This window comes from Melospiza melodia, chromosome 1 (genome assembly GCF_035770615.1).
Source record: "Melospiza melodia melodia isolate bMelMel2 chromosome 1, bMelMel2.pri, whole genome shotgun sequence".
In the NCBI taxonomy this organism is placed as follows: Eukaryota; Metazoa; Chordata; class Aves; order Passeriformes; family Passerellidae; genus Melospiza; species Melospiza melodia.
Genome location: NC_086194.1, coordinates 40,623,687 through 40,641,588, shown reverse-complemented (window position 1 = coordinate 40,641,588; position 17,902 = coordinate 40,623,687). Strand labels below are relative to the sequence as shown.

The window sequence follows — 17,902 nt, the reverse complement described above, 5'->3', positions numbered from 1 at the left end:
GGGAACTGAGTCAAGTAATTCCAGTAACAGTCGTTGAAATATGCATTTCTAGTTATACAATCTATAATTTGGATTTTCTTAATTTTTTTATTTAGCCACATTCAAAAAGTGTTCAAAACAGTACTTTAAATACTATTGCTTTTTCATTAAGAATCATAGTATGTATGAAGAACAGAGAAAGTTTTAGTAACTTTACATCATTTTAATTAGCAATTTTACTACCTCATGCTTTTCTTGGAATTCCAGTTCAATTAACTTTTAAGCATCAGTTATGTTCCTTACTAGAAAAAATGCTTTAGAAAGTTCAGTCAAGGTTCATGAATCCAAGTTAAAATACAACAAAATATAAATTTGAAAAGCAATCACTTTCATTAGTTTGGGAGATTGAGAAATGTGGAGCCATAAATGGGATCTTCTTTTTTATTACATCTTAATAGTTTATCCTACCAGTTGCCATCAAAGGTAGACAGTTGTGAGTAGACAGATTTCTAAGATACTCTTCTTTTTTAAGCTAAAAAATAAAACTCAAACAAAGTATCAATAAGAACTTCAGTACTAGAAATAGCAATTACTAAAGTGAAAAGGGAAGAAAACCAAGGAGATGCAGAATTACCATTCTTTAACCTACATCACATTTAAAGAAAATCTCCACTACAAAGAAGCTGTTTTCCTGGAAGGTCTTGTTTTAATCTGTGACAAGTCTACTAAAACTTGAATTTAACAGCCATTCTGTCATTTCTTCCACATGCAGATCTATAGTTTGCACAATACTTGAGATGGTTTGGAGAATGAATAACAAGTTTATAAAAAAGTTGCAAAGTTGCATTAATTTAGAGGATTCAGTTATTCTTCATGTCACTCGGTAAAAATTGTTTCTGTGAGGTAAATACTCCATTTCATTACAAAGTTTTGCTTTAGAACACTTGCCTATGAGATAATTATAAAATACACTGGAAAAGTAAACTTTTCTAAATAACAGAAGGAGCAGCAGAGTGTCCACTGCCTGCTTATTGGCAAACACTCCTTTCATCAATCAGACTATTGGTTCTAGACATTACTTTTTTTTTTTTTTTTTTACAAAAAAATAATCAGATCTATTTTAGTGTTTTGAGTAAGCAAATATGATTAGAGCTTAGTACTCCTCTAGGAAAAGAACACATTCAACTCAAAATTTTCATCTCCATTATTCTGCCTAGCTTATTCCCCTTGTATTAAATAAAAATTACCATTCTTAGATTAATTCATGTGAATCATTTATGCCTATGTGCATCATAAAAACTTCTCCAACAAGTCTGTATCATTGAATCAGTCTGCATCAACTACTCAAAACCTCTGTTTGAAAACACCAAGTCACACATGGGAACAAATTCATTTAGAGATAGACCCATTAAAGTCATGGGAGAGAAAAACAACTTATCTTTCCAAAATCTTAGGGTCTTTTCCTACAATTGTATTTGATGTATCAATTAATCCTTTAAGTATCCAATCCTGTAGCCTTTGGGAGGGCTTCTGTGCCTTTACTGACAAGGAATTCAAGGGGTCAAAGCTACAGAATAATTTCAGCATCCTGCTTTGTAAACCTGAGCCCTAAAAAAACCCTACAGAATCCTTTAAAGGTTAAGAATTTTATCAAAGACATCCAGTGTGAACTGATGGATGACGGACCAGGACCAAAGAAACACTTTTATACATATGTGAAATGCTACAGAGTTTGGTAATTTCATTTGCACATCAGTGTTTGCATACAAACTAGAGCCTTAAGCAGCAAGCTTCTACAGAGGTTTTAAAATACAGAAGGACAATATGAAATGACAGAAGTGTTATAATCCAAATGAAACTAGATCTGTGGTACTCTGAAACCCTAATTTAAAAGCAAAAGAAACTTATCAATGCAGCTTTTCTACGCAGTATCCTTTTTTATTCTTCTTTAAATGTATATGAATAAATTTAATTGTATTTTAAAAGTTCCAGATTTTAAATGTATATGAATAAATTTAATTGTATTTTAAAAGTTCCAGATTTTGAGATCTTTTTAATACTGACAACATTTTAAATTAAGATGGAGTACAGGGATGACAACACCAGGGAAAATTTCCAAAGCTTTAACTTCTCACCATTCTATCATCACCTCAAAGTCAATTTTCACCTTTTTCACTGGCTGAATTTGTTATCTTACATTTTGCTTTCGGGCTCGTGTTCCTGCAATATGGCGGTACTGGATTACGAGAATGCTGTTTGCTAAAAGTGAACAATGGCTGTATTACAGCAAGTCTGTAATGCCTAGAAAGAAAAGGAAAAGCACACTTTCTTGTTAATTACATGCAGACTGCAAATGCTCATACATCTAGTGAGTAATAACTAAAGCCAAGCCAACACAAGGAGATATTTTTATACTGCTGATCACACAGCAAATCCAGTTACAGGGCCTGAAAATTAATTACAGATTAGGATATTTACTACTGGAAATAATGCAGCTTCATTAACACATAGCTTGTACCATTGTTCAAGTATGACACACTTGCCAGTTAGGAAAACTTAAGCTGTGAGCTACCTATAAAGGGAACACCTCAGCCCACCTCAAATCCCATCTGAAAACAGGTAAGAATTCCAGCAAAATGCAGAAAACACAGATAGGGCTGTGGGCTGACCAAGGATTAAACTAGCAGAGCCAGCCCTAAATCCCCTATTGTAAATCTTCACTTGGTAACTGATGCAAAATCCTCAACATAACTTTCTATCACTTAAACAAAACACCACGCAGCAGGATTTCAGCAACCAAATACATTCCAGGGGTTTTTCTGAGAAGCTAAAATATACTAACAGTACAGACACAATTCAAATCCTACATATAGGACAGGGTGGCACACTTTTTAAAAAGTCAAGCCCGCACATTTGAGCACCTCTTGGGTCTGAAATCAGTCCCAAGTGTAAAATTCCTATTTTTTCTATGCCCTTTCTAACTAACAGTGAATGGTGTCCAAGAATTTATTGCTTACTTCCACTTTGAGTAAGAAACAGAGAAAGGTCCTAAAAACCCACAAACTATCTGAATTGTATAAACCAAACAGATCACATGAAATAGAGCTAAGCAGTGACATAAGGAACTGTGCAAGAACTTGCACCAGAAACAAGAGATGAGTAAGAAGTAAATCCAACATAGAAAGAACAAAGTACTCAATATGGACAAGGAAGGGATGCAGGAAAATCTAACAAACAACAAATCCCCCAGTTATCACAAGAGGAGACATTAAGCACCTAAGATTTGCCACCATGCTCAATACTATTAATCAGCTGCTCCAGCACTACATGATTTTCAGAAGCGTGTGACAAGATGGAATGAAAAACAATGTAAATCACAAATAAAAGTTTCATTATAGAAACAAATCTGCCCAAACTCCTGGAGAGCTTGAATATTTAGCTCTTCAGCTACTCCTTTCAAGATAAAATTTACACCTTGCATTCCAAATAAAGAACATCACACACAAATGAAGAGCAAGGCTTATGAATAACAGGACTGAATAACATTCTTCCTGCAATTTAAAAAAAAAATTCTTTAACTGGAAGTAAGGATTAAGAGACAAACTAAAAACAATGCCTACCTTTGACTTCTGTACCTCTGTAGTAAATGAGCAATCAGTACACACAATATAAATGAATGAACATCTTGGAAACTAACATCAGGGATATGATTAAAACATACCGGTGCTCTCAAGTTTCAGAGCATGAGGTGACAAGGCTAAAAACGTGTCAGTTACATTAACACAAGGATTGCAGATGTTATTCTGGTAACTTATGTTATTAGTCACAAAACTTATCTAAAAGAAGTTAATTTAAAGTTGAAAAAGAACAGCTGAAAAACAACTTTTCCTTTTACTTCTACATTTTTCCCTTTAAATTCAACATTGCTTTATCCCTCATTATTTTATCCTTTCTGTCTTTTGAAGCTATAATTTAACTCTTTTCAGTGTATTCTTCTACCTCTAGTCTTACTGCCCTTGCCACTTTGAAACAAGTCACATCCTTTCTGCAAGCCAAATTGTCTCTGTCCACTGATAAAACCGTTTTATTTAGCAACCTACACTTCCACCTGAGATGAAGAAATAGACATGTTAAGTAACTTAAAATATCAAAACAGTCTTCAGACCCTCTGTTTTTAACCCCTATGTCAAGGATAGGTACCAAAATCTGTATTGTCTATCTCAGCTATCGTCCATGACTCCACTTTATGCATCTGTGAATGTTCAAGTAGGGATCCAAACATCACCACCTGAAAATGACAGCTATAACCAAGTGCACAGTAAAAATAAAATGAACTTTCTCATAACCCATGGCCTCTACCACTAAAAACTGCACCCTACATAGCTTCGGAAGTGCTGCATACAAAAATCAAATTCAGTGCTGGGCTACAGGACATTGATTTTGGAGAAGGACAAAACAAAATAGTGTAACATTTTCCTAAACTGGGAGAAGCTGTTGACTCCCTCAGGCAGAGAGGCCCTATAGGAAGACCTATACAAATTAAGGGCTGAACAATCAGCAGCCATGTGAAGTTTAACACAGTTTAACACCTGGGATGGAGCAATTCCGGACGTACAGAGAGACTGGGGGAAAAGCATCTGGAGAGCAGCACTGCAGAAAAGGACCCGGGGGTCCTGGAGAGTGGAATGAGAGTCAGCAGTGCCCTGGCAGCCAGGAGGGCCAGCCCTGTCCTGGGGCCATCAGGGACAGCATCACCAGCCAGGCAAGGGAGGGGATTGTCCTGCTCTGCTCTGAGCTGGGGCAGCCTCACCTCGAGTCCTGTGTGTTTTGGGCTCCACAATACAAAAAGAATATAAAACTTTAGGAGAGCATCAAAAGGAGAGCTATAAAGCTGGTGAGGGGTGTAGAGGAGAGGAAGAGCCTAGAAGCACTCAAGGAGCAGCTGAGGTCACTTGTTTGTTCAGCCTGGAGACTGAAGGGAGACCTCACTGCAGTCTCAAGCTTTCTCACGAGGGGAAAAGCAGAAGCTTTAAGCTGAGTTACAGGAGGTTTTTTAAGCTGGATATTAGGAAAAGATTTTTCACCCAGATGGTGGCTGGGCACTTGAACAGGCTCTCCAAGGAAGTTCTCATGACACCAAGCAGGACAGAGTTCAAGAAGTGTTTGGACAACACACTCAAGCACATGGTCTGATTCTCTGGGAAGTCTTGGAGAAGTCAGGGCCAGGAATTCGACTTGAGGATCCTTGTGGGTCTATTCCAACTCAGGATAATCTGTGATTTTATAAACATAAAATCTCGTGAACATGTTTACAGCCAATTTATTTATTGGAAATAATTACCTAATGACACAACCACAGTTTCTTCCCAAACTATGGCTATCAAAAAACTCCTCCCATACAAATCACAACATAATTCACAGGTTCTACAACCTGAGTTTCAAGAGAACTCCTTGATATTCACTCCCTACTGCCTTTCAAAGCCATGAGAATACTTGTGTCTTTTGTGACCATAAAATGAATTATCAGTCATGGTAACAATTTACAGAACTGTGATCCTGCCTCTTTTTCTCATATTTGAGCCAAGAAGGAGTTAACAACAATGACATTAAAACCTGCCACACCAGGGTATTTGGGTTAACACCTTGCTAACATGAACAGGGCAGCTCACACCTCTTGCAGCAATTGTTCCAGTTTCTCTACTACCTCACTTAGACATCTCCACGTTTAGTTCATTCTGAGGTTTTCAACAGAACTGTACAAGCCAGAAACTGATGGGGAGCGGGGGAGGGCAGCAAAAGATAGTGGATAACAAGGTAGCAGATTTAGAGAGGTGTTAGTAAGCAATGTCACTGCTCAGATGAATCTCAGTATTGGTGCCACACAGCAGGTACACCCTTAGCAGTCCTATCACAGCTAACACACAACCACAGTATAGTTTGGGAGGAACAGATAATGTCATTGCATACATAAATATGGAAGCAGAATGCCAATGACTTCAGTGTTTGGTGCCATGCCTTTTGTTCTGCACTGAAATCACAACAGGTGGAATTGCTGGGATTGGCTCAGTTGGTTACAGCATGCTGCTAACACCAAGGTTGAGGGTTTGATCCCATTATGGACCATTTACTTAAGAGTCAAACGATCCTTGCAGGTCCCTTACAGCTCAGCCTATTCTGTGAATCTGTTAATTAACTAATGTAATAACTAGGCTTTTTCCACAGGACAACTGGGAAGTGAAATTACACTGTAGATGAACATCCACCACTTGAAATGCCACGCTAAGATTTATAATGTTTTCTTGATTAAGAGATCGATGCGTAGAGGATACCATCAATAAACCCAGAACTTGACTACTCTATGAATGCCTTGTTTGCAAGGCCTGGAGACCCAGGCCTTGGGTCTGGTCTCCACGCCTTGTCCAGGTTTCCATCAGAAACTGAGAAGGTCTAGGTTTCCATGAGAAACTGAGAGCCTGGCCTCGGCCAGCATCCTTCAGCTTTTGGAGAAGCAGCCACAGGCGGCAGGGACCGAGGCGCACAGCCAGGACCACTGCAGGGCACCAGCACCTACGGGAGACTCAACACCTTGCGTTAGCTGAAGAGAATGGCCTTTTAAGACACCAAGCCGAAGGCGCCTGACTCGGGAACTGCGGGCACAGCGAGTGAACACCGCATGGGTATAAAGGCCACGGGTTTACATTCACTCCTGAGGACACGTGTCTATAGCCATTCGTACAAGACGTCGGTAGCACGAAGCCGAGGACAGCATAATCTCGGTGCTTTGCCTTTACGTTGGTTACACAGCCAGAGAGGCCACAGCAGGCACCCGCAGGCACCTGGACGCCCCGGGGCTGCCTTCGCCCCGCGTCCCGCCGCTGGAGGTCACGGCGGCGGCAGAGCGGCAAGGAGGGAAGCAGGGAGGTGGCGCCGGGAGCCCGCTGAGGGCACCAGGAACGTCCCAGCCCGCCGGGAACACCGCGGAGGCCGGGCCGGAGCCCCCCAGGGTGGCCCTTCGCAGCACCCACCGGCGGTGCGCCGCAGCCCACGCCACCGCCCTCTCCGCTAGGTGTGAAGGGCCAGCGGAAAGCGACGGGGGTTTCCCACAGGAAGCCTGGCGAGGCGAGCGGCGGAGGGGGAGAGGAGGGCGGGGGTGAAGTGGGTATGTCTGGGGGGCGCTCCGCCGCCCCGCCGTCCTCCCTTCTTCCCTCCCTCTTTCCCGCCCGCCCGTCGGCCGCCCCTACCTGCGGCGCCGGGGGCAGGCTCCATCTGCGGCCCCACGCAGCGGCGGCAGCTGCGCACACCGTACCCGCGCTTCCCCGGCGCTGCGGCGCAGGCGCGGTGCGGCCCGGCCGCCCCGGCCGCTCCTCCCCGCGCCGGGCGGGGACCGGGGGCGGGAGCGCTGAGGGCGGAGGTGCCGCGCGTGTGGGCGTGTGGGCACGGGGGCGGCCCTGCGGCACCGCGACTGAGCCGCCACCGCGGTGATTTCCTGACCGTGGGTGGGCTCATACTCCGTGAGTCACCGAGGGATCAGAAAATCACAGAATGGTCAGGTTGAAACGGGGTCGCAGTGGGTCATCTTGTCCAACCTACCTGCGCAAACAGGGTCGTCCTGGAGGATTGGGTCCCCATCGTTCTGGAGTATCTGTGGTGAGGGACACTCCGCACCCGTTCCGGTGCGTGGTCACCCGCACAGTAAAAAAAAAAAAATCTTCCTCATGTTTCAGATGGAGTTCCCTGGGCATCAGATTCTGCTTGTTGTCTCTAGTCCTATTCTTTGGCACCAGTGAGCAGAGCCCGGCTCCATCCTCTTGGCAGCCCGCCTTTGGATATTTATATACATTGATACGGTCCTCTGTCAGTTGTTTCTTCTCAAGACTGAACAGGCCCAGCTCCTTCAGCCTTTCCTCATAAGAGAGATGCTCCAGTGCCTCACTCATGCTCATTGCCCTCCGCTGGATCCACCGCAGGAGCTCCATGGCTCTTTGTACTGAGGATCCTGGAACTGGGCTCCTGACAGGCCTGGGTGTGAGCACCAAGTTTCCAGGAAACCCCAGGGAAGCTTGTGTGTGTGTGTGTCCGCCTGTGTGCAGCCTCTGACAGGGACTGGTGTCACATCCTCCAGCCCTTGGGGTGCCTGAGGCTTCCACAGCAAGGACTCAAAGTGGCAAATGAGAATTTCATTGGTGGCTGTTTTCATCGATGACTTGGTTTCTGACCATAAAAATGGGCTTCCCAGTCATTGGACATGAGGTCCCTTCTCATGCCTCAGTGTCACTGGGACCACATTCCTGTGACAGCAGTGCGGTTGACAGAGGAACAAGGAAATCTAGTGTCCCACCTCCAACTCTTAGTTAGGAGTCTGCAATATATTTAATTGATCAACCTTTAGTTATTACTTGCTTGAGGCAAGAATAACCACTTTGGGACACAAAACACAGAGCAAAAAAATTAATTTAAAAAGTGATAAATTTTCCTTAAATTGTCATACGCTTAAAAAACCCAAGAACATGATTCTCGAGAAATTAAGAGAAATGAGGAGTAAGGAGACATATCTGAAACTCGAGTCTTGTTTTAATAAATACAAGCCAGAATTTTCAGAAGCCTACCCTCTTTTCCTGTCTTTAACATTTTAGACTGACAAGTGATATGAAAAATCAGTCATTTTATGCAGTAGCCTCTTACAGGAGGCTGCAAAAATTCTTCCAAATATAGCATTTCCTCTGTTACCTGGCATTGTTACTTTCTGTACAGTGGAAAGGTGAATTTTAAACATTGCATTCTCAGGGAAGTGAGAAACCCAGGAGCCTTCCCCAAACTTCCAGACTGTATGCCTCTGGAAGATAATAAGCAGTCTAGAAAATTCAGTAGGAGGAATTTAGATAATGCCATGTTATTTATTATTTTGATGGAAAATGATTTTCCATCAAACTTTCAAGGTTTTCCCCAGATTGACAATATTTTCCCTATTTGAAAATTTTGTCTCTTTATTAGGAAATATGTTTTTTCAACTTGAGGCCACACTAAGAGCCAAGTTCTTCGTGTTGATACATTCACAGAAATTAGTAGAGCGTGATGTAGGCAAAATCTTCCACGTGAATGCTTTTGGCCTTACTGATCTAGAGCATTTCTGCTTTATACCATTAAGTGCCTCTATGCTTTTCTTTTTTTAACCACAAGTTTGATCTCATTCCTCAGAGTAAAACATGAATATTACAGTTGTTTTCTGTAACTTTAAACTACACCACTTCAGTTAATGTTTATAAACTGTTTTGAGAATTTTGATTGAACAAAGCAATGCAAATGCACCATGTCAATTTATTTGTATTTGTTTTATTAAGGGATTTTGGCTATGCCACTTCTGCAAGGAATATAAGAGTGTTAAAGAAAAAGATACCAGCCAATCTGCAAAGAGTTCTTATATAATCTACAAAGAGAAAATACAAGAAAACATATGATACAAAGAGGAGCTTTCAGCATGAGAGCCAAAGAAGTGGAATGTATGCTTTCCAAGTAAGTTGAGTCTTTTAAAAAAAGGCATTATTTAAGTTAGTAATTTTCCTGCTCTTAAACTCTTGGCTACTGTTATCTTATATATGCCCTGCAAAATTAGAACTGAAGGTTTCTTTTACTGATGAAGATCTTTGAACTTACATGTCAGCTCCATGTGTTGTGTTAATTTGATAAGTTTCAGGCCAGATCTTTGCTGCTTCTTTCATGGAAACAGTACCTGCAAAAATAAATGTCCAATAGCTTTGTAGCTTGGAGAAGTTGTCCTCTGCTGCTGCTGCTTCTTCAGAAGCAGGCCTGGAAAGCAGAAACAGGACTTTCTGGAGTTTTATTTCCAAGTCTGACAGACAAGAAGAAGTGCAAAAGGGACTGAGACACACCTTGAGAAAATAAGGACAAAGGAAAAAAAGTTGATAGAACAACTTTGTTTTGTAGATTTGAGGGTCAGAAATAGTTTTTGAGGGAGGGCATATGCAGCTGTGAGTCTGATAACAGTCTCGTGCTTTTGGGGTTAGCAGAAATGATCAGAAATGAGAAAGTATCAGAGAAAGTGTTATCTTGACAGATAAGCAAATGAGGCTGACATGCAGAGGAGGAATGGAATAAGACAGTAAGGTAGCAAGTGTCCACAAGGGGTTTAAATTAGGAATAATATCTTGTGTCTGACTTGGGAGCCAGTGCAGTGATCCCAGGAAGTGGCACAATGGCTGACTCAATGACACAGGATAATTATGTTCTTACAGCAGCTTGAGTGAACAGAAGCAGAACAGTTTTTGCCACCAGAAGAGAGAAAGTTACTGTGTGAGAGATGTGAAGTGTTAAGTGCCGCATCAAGAATTTTAGTAGCGCAGATAAAAAAGCAAAACTTTGTAAATACGTGTTCTTCATGCTTTTATATGCAATCTTGATGTTAATAACATCATCTACTTATATAGAGAAAAGAATTGCTTCCTCCATTAATGTGGAAGCGCCTGTGAAAATGAGCTCCATGCTGTAGGAGCATTCAAGGGGATAGTTTAATTAAAAAAAAAAAAAGAAAAAAAGTGCAAAGTGAGTCTTCCTTAAACATGAGGTCTAACTTGTATTTTACCCCAGGAGAGAGTTTTGAAATGACATCTGGAGTATGCAATTTGTGTTTAGTCAGATCTTTTTTAATATGAATCTTGCACAACTTGGGCAGCCCTGTGAAGTTGTGCTGAAATGTGTGGGGCATTTGCCACGTAGTTTGTACCATATGCTTCATTTAACTGAGACACTTACGGTAAACTTGCTTAATTGGGACATCTCCTGGGGCACTGGTGTGAGACCAGTGCTACTTAATACACACAACTGCTACTTAACAGGGCCCTAACAGAGCAGTGGCTACTGCTGAGTGCCCCTCAGCACTTAAGCACTTAAGCAGTTATTCACTGCTGCTTATGTAATCTCTCTTCACAGTTTCTTGGAATTTGTCTATACAAAGAAAATTCTCCCTGCAATTAATTCCCTGAGGATGAAATACTGGGTGAAGTATTGGAAATAGACTGATGATGGTGGTCACAACTTGTGCACTGATTGTTACAGTGGGGAAGGTATGATAACTTCCCTTACAGTCTTGAAGGATGATTGAGAGAATGTTTTTCTTATAAAATTTTTAAAACCCTATATAGTCAGAAGTAGTGCTGTTGGGTTACAGTAATTTCTGTGTTTCTAAGATTCATATTGTTATTTGATTAGCTAATCGCCCATTTTCCAAAGTGTGAACATATTTTCACACTTCAACCAAGACAGTGTTAACAAAGAAACTATAGATAGCAATAGAGATTAATTATCTGTCCCATGAGTCTCCTCACCTTGTTTTTGCCAGATAAAGAGAGCCTATCTGTCTGCACACAGGTGTGATTTTTTTTTTAAGCAATAGCCTTGGTCAAATGAGTTCAAAGGCTTATTTTCAAGTGGCACCTCTTAAACCCATTTGTTCACTGTTGATGTTTTTGATCTTGTTTCATGAAATACACCTACCAGTAAAGGGTTGTGATTCTTTGCTAAGCTTACCCATGTGAAATTCATTCATAGGTGTGAGATGTGGGGGAACTTTAAATGAGAATATTTAGAATCAAAGAAGTGTTTCCTTCTTTTCTGGAGGTAAAGTACTCTTACTGAAGTCACTGCAAAGTTGTTGAGGGCCTTATTTGCAATTGCCATCCAAGATTTTCACTGACTTGAGACATCTTCTAGAAGAGGGAAAAACATGAAGGAGTTTTAGTGTCTTTCTGTTATGTAAGTTGCAGCATTTTGTATTTATTCCCCCACAGAATTAAACCCATCCATATGTCTCTTCAGGATAGGACATCTTTACAGCAGAATCTGTTACTGTAGGAAGAAGCATTAAGCATATTGAACTTTTTCTGCCCTGTCTCATGAGTCTCTAATTTTGCCTGTTCTGGATATTAGTGGATGCCATTGTGTTGCAGACCTGTGAACCTGCAGCCTGTCAAGGCTCACTTAAGTGATGTGAGACTTCTGCAGTATTTTCACAGTGCAGGCACTGGCACTGCATTGCCTTGGCCTCTCTTGCTGTCAAAGAACAACTGGCTTGTTGCTTGGTGGCAGGCTCTGTGGTGGTAGTGCTTATCTTGAGTCCTGTGGACTGTTTTTACCACTTCACCAAGAATGAAATCTTCCCCTTCATAGGCCTGACCTTTCCAAGTTTCAGGACAGCTGGGACCATCTAATCAGGGTGACTACCAAAACTTGCTGTCTCTATCAGCATGTCACTGAAGTTGTATATAGGAAGCTGGCCATCTGCTAAAGTAGAAAAATTACATCAAATAATAATTCTTTTTGCCAGTCACTACTGGATCTGACTAGCAAAGTGGAAAACAGTTCCATTTCTTTTCTGAAGTCTGCACACAAGAGCACACTCTTTCACTGGCTTTTGTTTGCTAAAAAATTCCTCTTTTATATCAACAGATTCAGATGTATCCCAAAGCTAAAAACTCTACAGCAGTGTAGATCATTAGACTTTCATTAAGATTTTTAGGTATTATTAGTTCAGTAATGTAAAAGGAAGGGAAGGACCACCAAAACAAAGCTTTCATCATTTGATTTACCTTGCTTACAAGAAGAGTTACTTTTCAGGCTGTGGGCAGAATGCTTTTCTGTCTGAATACATTCACAACAACTATAGGGTGACTCTTGCTTATATTGCTAGTTTTGTTTAGAAATTTATTTGAGTCATTACTAGAGGTTAGAATTTTCATTTTCCCTCCTTGCAGCTCTGCATCATCATAAGTTTTATTTCTGTTCGTGAAGTTCTTTGAAAAGCTATTTAGCCATTCTCTTGCTTTACCCTTTCCCATTTTTTTATGTGCCACACAGAGAAGGGCCAATCCTGGAAGATAAATGTTAAAAAATAAATGGTTCAGTGTTCAATGTGGCTTCTAGGCCACAGTAACTACTGTGTGGTGCAGTCCTCTAGATATATGAGCTGGCACAAGAACTCTCTTGCTGTCTTTGCATCAGTACTAGCCTGGATGTTTCCTAATCACTCCTTGGTATGGTTTTAATTTGTTTGTGTTTTTTGTGCCACAACAGAGAGCATTGCTATGGAGGCAAACTCTGAAATTCTAAGGTACTTTCCAATCCATTCTTTACTGCAGACAGAGGTTACAGCTCCACCCTTGGTGTCACCTTGTATTACAAGTACAGAAAAAGAAGGAGGAAGCTTTTAATAACTGAAATGCACTACATAGTCAGTCCTATTCGAGTGCTGGTCTTGTTTGTACATACTCATTTTGTTTAGTAAATCCCTGCTTAGAGATACAAATCCTCTTAACTGCTGGTTGAGCCTCTTAAGAATTATTGTCTGTTTCTTTCGTTTTGGAAATGTTTGTTTCTCATAGGGCACACTACCCTGTAATGTAGGATCACCATACAACTGCAGTAGTTGCTTCTTTCATCTCTAAACCACAAAGAACCTTAGAGATAGGGAAAAACCATCACAAAGAGCTTCAGCAGTTTGCCTGGCACTGTGGAGGAATGTTAGTGATAGACTAAAGATCTGAAGATCAAGCTCTTCAATTTATAGTCCATTCAGATTACTTCAGATTGTAACACTACTCATGATTCAGGCAACTAAGCCTAAGTACAATCCATACTTCTACATTTGGATTGTCATCATTGGAAATGATAAGATGCGAGTCCTTGGGGCAGAAGAAAAAGGTGATGAAACAAAAGCTACTTATTAATGTATGTAGAGAGGAATGCTGAAATGAAAGAGAAGCAATGTCATTGCCAAATGTGATCCTGATGCCATCTCAAAAATCCTTCTGTCAGCAGATGGCTTCTTTTGCATGCACCTAGCTCTCAGTATTTAACTTACAGTAAATCCTCACGCCTATCCAACCAGATTCACAGTGTTACATAATTATCTATGATGTTATATTTGCATACCTATTAGGTTTATATTGTTGAGAAGTCTTTGGTTAGTTGTCTTTTTCTCTATGAAATAAAATATACAGTCTAAGATACGGGGACTTTACCTTAACATTTACATTTGAATACCTGTCCTGCATTTGTTTCTAAATTCAAGCTTGTCACTTAAAGTCTGATAAACAGAATGTGAGTGGAGGAAGATGCTTTTCTACCCCAACAGATACGGTCAGAACATGTTTTTTTGTAAAATCTTTTCCATCCTCTTTAGTTTTTAGGTGCGTAAGAGTGATGCAACAATAATAACTCTGAACACTTAGCTTCTCTATATTCACCAGTCTGGAAAATTCAATGTGACTTTAACACTACTCTGCTAAGGAACCTCAACTGACCAGCGCTGATTCTGAGGTTTTAGTTACTGAGGTATGGATGTTGTCAAGATGAAGAATTGGCAGTCATATAACTCCTTAACCTGAAATTCAGTAAAGGAAAAAAGTCTTGCATGCTTCTTTGTAAGACGTCCGTTGCTTTGAAAATCAACTGCTTAGTTCCTAGTATCTTCTCTATGTTGTGCAGTTAAGCATTTGCCTGTGACTATAGGAGACTTATTGGTGAAAGCAATGAAATTATAATGTCCCATATTTTTGAGCTGAGAGATAAATTCTTGTTGTACCTGCAAACAAATGTTATTTCTACCCTCATCTCCCTTTCTCATCTCTTTTTTTGTGTTCCTGAGTGTGGTTTTATAGCTGCTGACATTCATTTCACCTACTGACATTCATTTCAGTGTTGAGTGAGACCTGAATGCGGGGGAGATCTGATATGAAAACTCAGCTCTCAACATGTATTTCTCTGCAGTCTGATTCTGGTGTGTACCTAATTCCCTGCCTGGGATACGTGCATCCCTAAGTCATACAGGCTTTGGTTGACTCCAGTTCTGATGGCTGCTTGGTGGGGGTCCAGCAAGGGTTGGTCACTGCTGATGTGTCAAGCCATGGTGTTGTCTAAAGAATCATGAGATGTGTTTTGGACTGATTAATGTGACATGTTGTAATATGCAGAATCAAGGTGAAAACTCGAGCAATTTATCCCATTGATTCCAGCTGCACTTAGGAGGCCATAAGAGCCTGACAACTTCCACATTCAAATTCTTTGCTGCAAAGCATTTGGTTAACCACATCCTTTGCTTTACTACCAATGTTCAACCTTTACTCACAACTGAAAATTATATGAGGACATGTATGCTCATGTGTTGTAATGTAATTGAAGCTTGAGACAGAAATGGATACTCAAGAGAACCCTTGGCAGAATTAGTAAAACAAATCTTTTAAGATCTGGGAAGTGCTGGACAGTTCTGAAACTTCAGTGACAATGGTAACAATATTAATTTAGGGCAAACTGAAACTGAGAGTTGAATACAGATACTATGATTTAGGATTTCATAGTTCCCTCTTTGCTCTCCAATTAAATAGGTAGTTAAGGTGTATCCTATATTTCTTAACTTTTCCTAATAAAATGCAATGTTGGATGATGGATTTACTATTTTTATTATTTACTATTTATTCAGCATTAGTCAGATCATTGTGCATTATTAGCATCAGTATGAGGGATTTGAGTCTATTTTTTCAGGCATTGTTAGCATATCTGTTCCAAAAATCTTGCAGTATAAACAATTGAAATGGCCTAACAAGCAGAATTGAATAAGGGCAAAAAGAGCAAGAGGACATTACAAATGTCATATTTAGCATGAAAACATCTACTGTGTATCTGTTACCATTATACATTGGTAATATATGTGAAATGTAGTAAAAGTTTCATATATGCAGATATTGATTCTCTTTCTGACTTATTGTACAGAATTAGAAAGGAGTATAGCATCAGACATGACTGAATGGGGATGTATCAGAAGAAAGTGTAACTTTAATATTTAACTTTCTGTCATGTTTTTACATAACTGGGACTAAGTGTTAATCAACTCAGAAAAGCAGGGATTTTTGATCAGGTATTTTCAGATTCATTCTTTCTTGGAGATTCCCCTCCCCCCCCCACACTTTTTAGAGCACCTTTTATTTAATTTCAGTGACTAATTCACATTTTTGAGAAAAGAATATTCAGTCCTCTAAACTTTCAGTAAGGTTCATAACATTTCTGAGATTATCCAGAACTTTTACAACAAGATTATGGGAGAGCAAATTTGGTATCTCTGGTAAGTCAAAGGAGATAAATGGAAGACAATACTTTTAAAAATTACCAGTTACATAAACAAACATAGAGAAATAGAAAGGCAGAGAAAACAATTAAAATGCCCATTCTCTCAGTCTCTCTGTGCTTTATTTTGAATGGCTATTTGGAAATGTAACTGAATCCCTGCATTGGATAAACCAACTGTTTTTTTCATGAGCTCTGTGTTCTATGACAGAAACATGTAAATCTCCCTCAGTATAACTGAATTTGTATTCAGTTATGTACCAAAAAGTTGATTGCAGTGTGTGATGAATCTATTCCCATGCTGGGATAAGCTATAGAAAGGGAAGTTGAAGTTTGAATTTCATGATTTTCTGATGCAAAGCAGCAGATTAGGAGTAACAGCTAGATTTTAACCCCTGAGTTCTAAAGAAACACTGCATTTGGAATGTCAGATTAACTCTTTTTCACTTGGCTATCACTTAGCCAAAAAATTAGGGAAAATTTTGAATTTCTTTTTTAATCTCTGTATGGTTTTCCCAAGCAGGAATACATGTTAATTTTAAAAAATTAAAGCAGTTTTCTATACCTTCAGGCTTCTAGAAAAGTATGATGTTAAAGAGTGTCTCACATTGATTTCAGTTCTGGATTTCATTGCGGAACACAGAGCTACTCATATGTGAGAGACATAGTATACAATCCTAACCAGGACACCCACCATTAGTGCAAAGTCCCTCTGGGAAGGTGTAACCAGCTGTGGTGGCAGTTTTAGCTCTATTCATATTCTAACCACATTTTCAACAAAGATGGAAATGTGAAGGATTGTTCCAAAGAAAATCTTAAGGTACCTAGTGTTGTGTAATTAAAATAGCATTCTGAGCTCTTCAGCATTAAACTGAAATGACGGTGCAGGTGATGCTCAGTCCATCTACTGAATGCAAATTGCATTGAATTCTTTCTTACCTAGCCCGTGTTCTGAGCTACCACTCGGCTAGAGCACGGCTCTACTGCACTGACATAATTCTTTTCATATTGGGGCAACATACAGAGACCATTTGATTAACTTTCTATTCATCAAGCCATGTTCTGCCTTGAATGTAAATAATCCAAAATGTCCACTTCAGCATAATTTTTCCCCCATAATTTCCTTCCATTGGTACAGCAAAGGCCCTGCAGTGTGCGGGGGTGGGTACCAAGCAGGTTAGGGCTCCACAAGCTCACAGCCAAGGAGTGCTGGTTCCTTGGTGGGGTGACGCTCACTCTCCAGGGCCAAGGCCATAGAAAGCACCTTCGGGAGAGCTCCTGCTGCGGTGAAGCAGCACTGGGAGGGTGGGAAGCAGCTGCAGGCAGAGCTGCTGGCCAGGCTGCCTGCTGGAGGGCCAGGGCAGCGCAGAGCCAGGCTGGGGAAAAGCGGCAGAATCTCTGCGGCACGGTTCTTGCCAGGCTAGGGAATGTGTGACGGAGCAGCTGTTGGATATGCAGTGACAGCTACCACGACCACCATGGCTTTGCTGGCTGACAGCATGTCTCCCAAAGGGGGGTAAAGCATGGGCTACTCTAATCAGATGTTCATTCGGAGAAAAATGAACTTTCTGTCATTCAAGTCCTTGTGGGTACTGCAAAGAGAACAAAAGAATACAGTCATTAAAAAAAAAAAGAAGTCACTGGCTACTGACCTGCCTGTCAATAAGCATTAAAGAAATGTGGTGCTACTGCTGAGAAACTACCAAATTTATTTTAAAGAGCAATGCTAATGTCAAATACAAAGTCAGAATTGGTGTTAATCTGTAACAATCATGTTGAAATCTGGAGATACTTT

The 17,902-nt window shown here is 40.5% G+C and overlaps 1 protein-coding gene across 1 annotated transcript in view; it reads right to left on the bottom strand.

Annotated features, from left to right (window-relative positions):
• Positions 1-7,316, bottom strand: part of CMC1 (C-X9-C motif containing 1) — a 42,219-nt gene extending 34,903 nt beyond the window's left edge. Inside the window, exon 1 of the mRNA XM_063155011.1 lies at positions 7,221-7,316. Coding sequence (XP_063011081.1) covers positions 7,221-7,245 — 25 coding nt within the window. The 5' untranslated portion in view covers positions 7,246-7,316. The remainder of the gene's footprint in view (positions 1-7,220) is intronic.
• Positions 7,317-17,902: the final 10,586 nt, after the last annotated feature.